We start from the raw sequence: 9,467 nt of genomic DNA, 5'->3' as shown, positions 1-9,467 counted from the left end.
GTAAAATTTACATCTAGTTAGGTAAATTTGACAATCTTGGTTGCAGATACTATAAGATGGTTGAGGTGTCAAAGGTGCTTGGAGACACATAGGCACATAGCTTTCCATCCAAATATCCAATATGCGCATCGAAATCAACAGTTGCATAGAATCCCAGATTTTAGTCGTCATTTTCAACCTTTACCGTTATCTCCCTCCGTCTCATAATCTTATTCCCCTTTCACTTTCCTCACTCCTTTTCTTCATCAAAACCCTAACCCCACTCCCCAACTTCACACCAAACACTCCAATTAGGGCTCCGCATTCACAATTACATTCGAGGTGCAGTAAATTTACACACCCATTTGGCAGAATTGAAGTAAAGCAGGTATCTTTTTGGTTCAGTTGAGGTGTTTCTTGATCAAGAAGTATGATTGTGGAGCTTAGAGGTTGGAATTGAGAAGCAGAGGAGATGATTGCAGAGAAGCCCAGTTGGATTAGGCATGAGGGTTTGCATATTTTCTCCATTGATGTTCAGCCTGGTGCTCTTAGGGTTGCCACTGGTGGGGGTGACCACAAGGTTTGTCACTTCTTTCTGCTTTCTTTGCTGCCTATAGGACTAGGATTGTGAAAGAAAATTGAATCTTTTTGTTTCTTGTTTTCGACATTATTCATTGAGGAACTCTACATTACTCATCATTATCATTACATTTTTGTTTGCTTGAGAAATTAAAAGCAGCCAAGCAATATGAGGAATTTGTTAGAAACCATCTTGATATGTCAAGTTAGCTTTCTTGATGGCAATATGTTGGAATTTGTATGTATAGTTTTGTGCTTGAATTGTCAAGTCTTATTAAGAATTTCGGAAAAGGACCGGTAATCCAGTAGTATTATGCTGGCATCATTGATTCCACGGGTTGTGTATAGTTTCAGTGTATCGTGGTCAAATGTTAAGCAGATGGTTATTCAATGTTTTGTTTTATAGGGGTTTTCTTGTATGCTTCCAGGACGGGACTAGTTTTGTGCATTCTGTCACTCCTAATTTGGTAGATTAGTTAAGACCCTGATACAATATATGTTTCATTATACTTGAACAATCACAGAGTAAAAGTAGATTGTTCCATTAAAATTATAGGGCTACTAAATCATGTCATTTGTTTCGTCCTCTCTTTATGATTCATCATCATACATGCTCATTGAACAGCACCCAATTTTATTCACAGGGTATTTTGCATTAGAAACATTTGCTCATAGTTACATGTGTGGCTCACATTTGTCACATCAATATCTGTGGCATGATTTGCTATACTAAAATATGGAAGTGATTTTCTCATCCTTACCCATTACAGGTGCGGGTATGGAATATGAAATCCCTGGGCAGGAATTTGTCAAATGAAGAATCAGCCCAGAGGCTACTTGCTACCCTCCGTGATCATTTTGGTTCTGTGAATTGTGTTAGGTGGGCTAAGCATGGCCGGTATCTTGCATCAGGATCTGATGATCAAGTAATTCTTATTCATGAGAGGAAGCCGGGTTCAGGAACCACTGAGTTTGGAAGTGGAGAGCCCCCTGATGTCGAGAATTGGAAAGTTGCAATGACTTTGAGAGGGCATACAGCAGATGTGGTAATGATATATCTTGCATTCTTATTATTATTTTTATTTATTTAATATATATATATATATATTATTTTTTTTTTTTTTGCATACGGCAGATGTGGTAATGAGTATGTTATTATGCTTCACATCCCAAATTTGATTGACCTTTTGTTTTCAAACAATGTGTGGTTTTGCATTTGGAATTTACTTCGAGCTGCAATAACGTTGTAACTTTGTTCTCTGAAGTTATCAGAGGATTCTTATAATCTTTTTCTACATCTGTCCCAACCAAGGGACAAAAATGGGGATACTGGAGATATTTTTATCTAAGTTACCAAGGGACAAAAATGGGGATACTGGAGATATTTTTATCTAAGTTCCCTTAAATATTTGCCATGCATTTGTCTAGTTCTTGGTGGGTATTCTCTAACTTAAGTGCTCCTTTTCCGTGCTTAAAGTAGGTGGATCTCAATTGGTCTCCAGATGACACGATGCTGGCCAGTGGAAGTTTAGATAACACTATACACATCTGGAATATGAGCAATGGTATTTGCACTGCTGTTCTTAGGGGTCATTCTAGCTTGGTTAAAGGAGTTACTTGGGATCCTATTGGCTCCTTCATAGCAAGTCAATCAGATGATAAGACTGTAATTATTTGGCGAACAAGTGACTGGAGTCTTGTTCACAAAACAGATGGCCACTGGACAAAATCAGTATGTCAATTGTGGTTTGTTTGTTTGTTTTTGTTCTATACAATTTCTGATATGAATCTCTGACAATGATTATTTCTTCAGCTTGGATCTACCTTTTTCAGGCGGCTTGGATGGTCGCCTTGTGGTCATTTCATTACTACCACTCATGGGTTCCAGAAACCAAGGCATTCAGCACCTGTTCTAGAGAGAGGGGAATGGTCTGCTACATTTGACTTCTTGGGGCATAATGCTCCTGTGATTGTGGTGAAGTTTAACCATTCAATGTTTAAGAGGAATCTTTTCAATGCTCAAGAAGAGAAAGCTGCACCTGTTGGGTGGACCAATGGTGCTTCAAAAATAGGAGGGAAAGAAAAAGAACAACAACCTTATAATGTTATCGCAATCGGGAGTCAGGATCGTACAATAACTGTATGGACAACTGCTAGTCCCCGCCCTCTCTTTGTAGCAAAGCATTTCTTCACTCAAAGCGTTGTGGATTTATCTTGGTAAGTTTCTCATTTCCAGAATACCTACCATGAGGTTCTTTATTTTATTTATTATCTATTATTTTGTTGTTATCGTTCTATTTTTATCTTTCTGGTCGTACCTTTCTTCAATGTTTTTTCTCTCTCTGCTGGAAACAGGAGCCCTGATGGTTATTCACTCTTTGCATGTTCTTTGGACGGTTCAGTGGCTACTTTCCATTTTGAAGCGAAAGAGCTTGGCCACCGGTTAAGTGATGCTGAACTAGATGAATTGAAGAGAAGTCGTTATGGCGATGTTAGAGGTAGGCAGGTAAACTTAGCAGAAAGTCCAGCACAGTTATTGCTTGAGGCAGCCTCTGCTAAGCAAGCCCCAAATAAAAAAGTGGTTAGGGATGTTCAGCAAACCCAGACAGTCAAACCTTCTGCTGATATGGGGGTCGCAACAACAGCATCTGATTGTCATGTTGATGATAGGAAGAAGAATGGAGGAGCTTCTGCTGATGATTTAAATAAAGTTTCATTGCCTGCCCGAATGAGTCCTCTAAAGCAGAGAGAATATAGACGACCTGATGGTCGAAAGAGGATTATTCCAGAGGCAGTTGGTGTGCCTCTTAGGAAGGAAAATATTTCTGTTGGGGCTCAATCCCAGGCACTTGACTTCCCTCTCATGCCTTCTGATCACAGAAAGGATGATATTGGTTTAGTTGCTGCTGATGGGAGGATTAAAGAAAATGTAATTAGGGAGACACTTGTGAGAGGCACTGATACAATGGACGGACAGGGGTCCACCGCTAGAGCTATGATTACAAACAGCCTTGTTATTGAGAAGGTTCCCACCTCCACAGGTAGAGATGAAAGAATAAATATAGAACAGTCAGGAACTGTGAACGCTTCTAATACAATACGGGGTTCTAGTCCTATTCTTTCAATCAGGGTGTTTGATAAGATGAAAGCAGAAGATGCTATACCATATTGCTTGGAGGCTCAGCCTAAGGAACATGCTGCAAATGACATTATTAACATGGGAAATACATTGATCTTGAAAGAAACAGAAATCACCTGCACAAGAGGGTTGCAAACGCTTTGGTCTGATAAAATATCAGGGAAAGTCACTGTATTAGCTGGAAATGTAAACTTCTGGGCTGTTGGATGTGAAGATGGATGCATCCAGGTAAGCATATACATCTCTTTCACTGGTTCACTTGTCCCCTTCTCTTTTGTTCCTGTTACTTTTCGCCATTAGAAGTTTTCATTTCACTAGAGAGCAAAATTCTCGTGTCAAGTTTGTAATTTGTTATTGGTGGTGGTTCTTTGTATCATCTTACTTCATGATTACCGCATTGGAGGGATGCTGCAGATTGAAACTTGAAGTGAAGCATAATAGCTACTAATTCTATGTTACCCAATGACACCATATATTATTACAGACATTTTCTTGGAAATAGTCTTCTGATGCTGGCTCTCACTTAGAATTCTTTTCTGTGATACACTGGTAGCCTATAAGTCTTACATTCCTTTTGCAATATTTGATACGGTAAAGAACGATGCTAGCTAATATGTTCAGAATTTATCATCTTTTAATTGTTTACTGTGGTCACATATAAAAAATCATAAACAGAAAAAGTGTATCCGTTTACTGATATGATTGTCGACTATTGACGTTGGTACAGATGTCTGTAACAGAGAACTATTGTTACAAACATTATTTCATCTATTATTCATTTTATCTTCTGATAATTTCATTACCAGTAACACTTGGGTAAAGTTGTTGAATATGTTGATCATATTTATTGTTCCCTGAACAGGTTTACACAAAGTGTGGGAGACGTTCTATGCCGCCAATGATGGTAGGATCTGCAGCAGTTTTTATAGATTGTGACGAGTGCTGGAAGTTGTTTTTGGTCACCAGAAAAGGATCATTGTATCTATGGGATCTATCAAAGCGGAAATGTCTCCTTCATGACTCACTGTCATCTCTGGTTGCTTTAAATCCAAATCCTTCTGCAGACGATGCAGGTACCATATCACACCTGAATATATATATATATATATATTATTTTTTTTTTTTGTTCTGTAGGTGATGGCTGATGGGCATAGCCCATGTTTTGTCAGCATGTGAGTTAGAACTTAAGGTTTGTTTAACATTTGTCTCATTATCCACACTTTCCAGGCATGATCAAAGTTATATCAGCAAAGCTATCAAGATCAGGATCTCCTCTTGTTGTCCTCGCTACTCGCCATGCCTTCCTTTTTGACATGGGACTGATGTGTTGGCTTAGGGTAGCAGATGACTGCTTTTCTGGGTCAAATTTTGCAAGCTCCTGGCATTTGGGTTTGACTCAGAGCGGTGAGCTGGCTGGTTTGCAGGTTGATGTTAAGAAATATTTGGCTAGGAAGCCAGGTTGGAGCAGGTTTGTACTTAAAATTATGGAAATGGAATTAAATACCAGTGACCTATTGACCTATAATATTTCAGTTTACTTTTTTCAGTCTTAGAAATTAAATTTGATTTCATTCTTGTAGGGTGACTGACGATGGAGTACAGACACGTGCTCATTTGGAAGCTCAGCTGGCTTCTTTGCTGGCGTTAAAGTCCCCTAATGAATATCGCCAATGCCTTCTGTCATACATACGCTTCCTTGCCAGGTGTTTGTTTTCTCCTTCCTTGTGTGCATGTATAGCCATCATTCTATTTGCACATGCATTGTCAGTAATATTGTGGAATTCTATAAACTGTTTCCTGTGATGCTTCTCTTCAATGTCCACTGGTATGCTTGGCTTCTTCTTTGTGACGACATTATCTTTATTCTTTATTTGTTTCATCATAATCTGTAAAGCAGAAAACATAAGGTTATGTAACAAATATGACAGTAGCATGTTAAAATTAAATACTACCAGAATGTTCTTTCAAATCTGTCACTCTCCTTTTTCTCCTTATGAACATTTTTTTGGCTCTTCTGGGTGACAATGTTATCAACAAGTGCATATAACTTGTCCCTGAACTTTGCTGTCGTAAACTATCTACTAGTTTCTTTATATAACTTGATTCGCTGATTTCAGAGAAGCAGATGAGTCCCGTCTACGAGAAGTCTGTGAGAGTTTCCTTGGGCCTCCTACTGGAATGGTGGAAGCTACTTCAGATTCAAAGAACTTGGCATGGGATCCTTTTGTGCTTGTAAGACTTTTGATACAGTTTGTTAGGTGTCCTTTGCTTTTTGGATATAGACCAAGAACTTTTTCAATTGTCCTCTCTCTCTATATGGCCTTATTAGATGTTCTTGTGTTGAGTCAGTTTTACATTTATTTTATTTTCTTACTGATTCCTGAGGGCTTGGTGAGGGTGAAGCAGTATATTACATTATACCATGATTTTTAGCCTTGAGAATGTGATACGTATGTGTTATTTATGTTTCTTTTGCATTGCGTTTCTGCCTCTGCAGGGAATGAGCAAACATAAGCTCTTACGAGAAGATATTCTTCCAGCAATGGCTTCAAATCGAAAAGTACAACGTTTACTCAATGAATTCATGGATCTAATTTCCGAATATGAAAGTGCAGAAGTAAATATAAAGTCAAAAACTCAAACTTCACCAAAGGCACTTTCGTTAGCAGCTGATCCAATGGAGTCTTCTCCATCTGGTAAAAATAAAATGGACTCTCTCCCTGTGCCAACTGGTCAAGCTAAGCCTATTCCCGAAACTGATCAGAAGGACTCCACTCAGTTAGCAACAGATAGAGAAAATTCTGAGTCAACAGCTGATGATAAAGTTAATTCAGATCCACCAAATATCAATCACGTTAGTCTTACCCTACATAATGCAGGTTCTTGATATTTGCATCTTCTCCCCGTCAAAGGAAATGCAAAAGATGGGTCATATTAACAGGTATACAATAGTTTTGAGTTTTGATGACGTAAGAAAATCTTTGGTGTTTACTTTACCCATGACACATCCATATCTAGATTGGAGTCCATTTTGCTACTCACCTTTCTGCTGAAGAAGAGCGATTGACAAGTATATGATGCGGCCTCCTGTATCTGTTGTTAGTTAATTTCTGGTGGTGCCCTCTCAGATTTCATGTGGTCCAGAACTTTGATCTCTCACTGCATAGTTGTATCACTTGTATGTAAGCAGCTTGGTGGATTTTGTATCTTGTTCGTTTATTCAGCATAATGATAAGATAACTTCTCATTTTGCTTGTAATTCCCCCTACTGTGGCGCCAATTCTGCCAAGGATGATGTGTGTAGGTTGTAGAATCATCTATCATTATTTGCATCCGTTAAGCTTTTATATGAAACATGATTCCCTGATAGATAAAGGCAAACCTTAAACAAGTAGATAGATTGGGGCAAACCCAATGGTTAATTAACTCGTGATTTTCCATCCTCTTCTTGAAAAGCAATGGAACAAGTTTCACATCAGTAGTATTCCTATCCTTGAATCTAACGGATTCACATGTTACATATTGGATTCTCGGGGGTCCTTTAAAATGGGGATCTACTTCAATAGCGAAGTGATACTAGTTGTCTCTGAACTAATGGGTAATTTGGACATTTATGGCATAAACCCTAAGTACTCCATCTCTCTGAGAACTATATATACAGGGGCAGTACATAACTGCCTCCTCAAATATTTCTCTATGTTAATCTCTACCTAGAAGCCAAAGCATCAAATGAGATCTAGATTGATAACTTATGTCAAAGGAGGGATGAATCTTCCTCGATTTGCCTCATCTCCATTTCTATCAGATCTGTTTCCATCACTTTGCAACAGACAACAGTCATTTCTTTGTATAAACAAATTGAATCCGTGTCTTCCGGGTAGGTACTTTTATTAAACTCCCGCGTCGTCTTCTTAGCGATAATTATTTCAATTATATCCGTCCTTTAGAGTTTATGATGTGATATTGTGATATGTGTGTTTATAGTTTTGATTTAAATTTCTGTTTCTGTTTTTGTTTTTATTTTATTTTATTGAAATGTCAGATTTTTGCTTTGTGCTTCTACTTTTTCCTATTTTCTGATTTTGACTTGTGTGAATGAATTTTTGTTCCTATTCCAGTTAATAAATGAATTAAGGGTTTATGGTTGGTAAATTGTGATGTAATTTATTGGGGTCAGTAATTTTTGTGAACTCTTTTTTTATGCAGGAACATGGTTGATTCTTTGGTTGCTCAATTTATCTATTTTGAAAATGGATTTATTGTTCAACATAATGCACTTCTGAACCTTTCTGACTTGATTGACTCCATTCGTCATCGGCAGTTAGGGTCTAAAATTGTTAGGACCTGCATTGAGTCAAATGTTTGTTTAAATCTTGGTTTGAAGCCTGTTGAGATCATGAACAATTTCAAGTCTACTTATGGTTTTGAAATTAGTTATAAGGTTGCTTCAAGTGCAAAGAGAAGGTGTGTGGAAAAGATTTAAGGAACTAATTCTGATTTCTTTTCTATGTTAAGATGGTATAAGGATGCTGTTTTGGAGACTAATCTAGGGTCTTCCTTTCTCCAAGAAGGAGAGATAACATCTAATGTGAGAAAAATTTATGTCTTACTAACCCAGTAAAGTTGATGTTAGAGTACCCAAAGACGTATTCTTTGTTGTAATTTGTGAATTTATGACTTATGTTGTACATGCAGACAATCAGGGTGTACCTGCAAATGTTGAAAGAGGAAGTGAAAAAGAAGAATGTCTCGGTTAGATTCCTAGACATAGAGGCAGCGGTAAGTAGTGTAACGTGAAATAGCAGTGTGTCGCTGCACCACGGTCTTCTCCCTTACTTTTTTCAGTTAACACAATCTTACTTGCTTTTATAAATACAGTGTGTGGCTGTTGTACATGAACAAAAATTGAAGGAGTTCCTTGCTGGAGGAGGAAAACAGGGAGAATTCAAATGTAATGAATTGGATATAGAGCTTTCCATTATTAATCCTCTGTGATCCATCTTTAGTAAGGACTTGGTTTTTGTTCCAGTATATCACGGGTCCAGCCACCACTACACCTTAGTTGTGATTAACAACAAAGATCGATGCTTCTATCACCTGAATTCAATGCTATCGCCAAAGAAAGATTACTCTACCGACGCCAACATCCACTTTCAGAATGCAATGGCAGTGGTGAGTGGTAACTGATTTATTAGGGTAAGAAGTTTACGGTGGGGGGGGGGGGGGGGGGCAGTAAACTTCTACTGGGTTTTGTTTATTGCTTGTTCTCTTGGTTTGTTTGAGTTGTAGTTTACTTGTGTGTTGGCACCAACAAGTGAAACACATTATGGTGTTTGTCAAAACGTGTATATGATTCCACCATATATCCTCTTAGCCAAGACTTGGATCTTGAGGAATGGAGAGAAAACTATGACGAGAAGGACAACTAAGGAATAGAGGTTGACGGTTACTCAATGATGAGTGCTGAAGAGAAGAGAACAAGAAGATGGATGCTGGACGCTGAACCAAAACATTTGTCAAGCAAGATACTCGCTGATTGAAGTCTTATCTTGTCCGCAGCAAAAGAAAACATCGTAAGTACTTTTAAACTTTCTTTAAACTGTTTTATTGGGGTCAGAAATTACTTGTCTGTTTTATTAGGGTTAGAAATTTAGTAACACTGTTTCTTAATACATTCCAGGTCAGACTGTGGACAATTTTTGCTCCACATTATAGAGAGCCTATGTCATGGGAAAAAACTGACAAAAGCTGGTGGCGATGAAATGAAAAA

At 38.0% G+C, this 9,467-nt stretch overlaps 1 protein-coding gene across 1 annotated transcript; it reads left to right on the top strand.

Annotated features, from left to right (window-relative positions):
- Positions 1–451: 451 nt before the first annotated feature.
- LOC101296711 (protein HIRA-like) lies at positions 452–7,009 on the top strand. The gene is made up of 10 exons (XM_004307183.1): positions 452–559; positions 1,329–1,604; positions 2,039–2,290; positions 2,372–2,775; positions 2,914–3,925; positions 4,560–4,770; positions 4,925–5,165; positions 5,278–5,400; positions 5,815–5,929; positions 6,195–7,009. The coding sequence occupies exons 1-10, from the start codon at positions 452–454 to the stop codon at positions 6,582–6,584; spliced, it is 3,132 nt and encodes a 1,043-aa protein (XP_004307231.1). The 3' UTR covers positions 6,585–7,009.
- Positions 7,010–9,467: the final 2,458 nt, after the last annotated feature.

Source organism: Fragaria vesca, linkage group LG7 (assembly GCF_000184155.1).
Source record: "Fragaria vesca subsp. vesca linkage group LG7, FraVesHawaii_1.0, whole genome shotgun sequence".
NCBI lineage: Eukaryota > Viridiplantae > Streptophyta > Magnoliopsida > Rosales > Rosaceae > Fragaria > Fragaria vesca.
The sequence above is the reverse complement of the archived record's forward strand: the minus strand, read 5'-3'. Positions and strand labels throughout refer to the sequence as shown.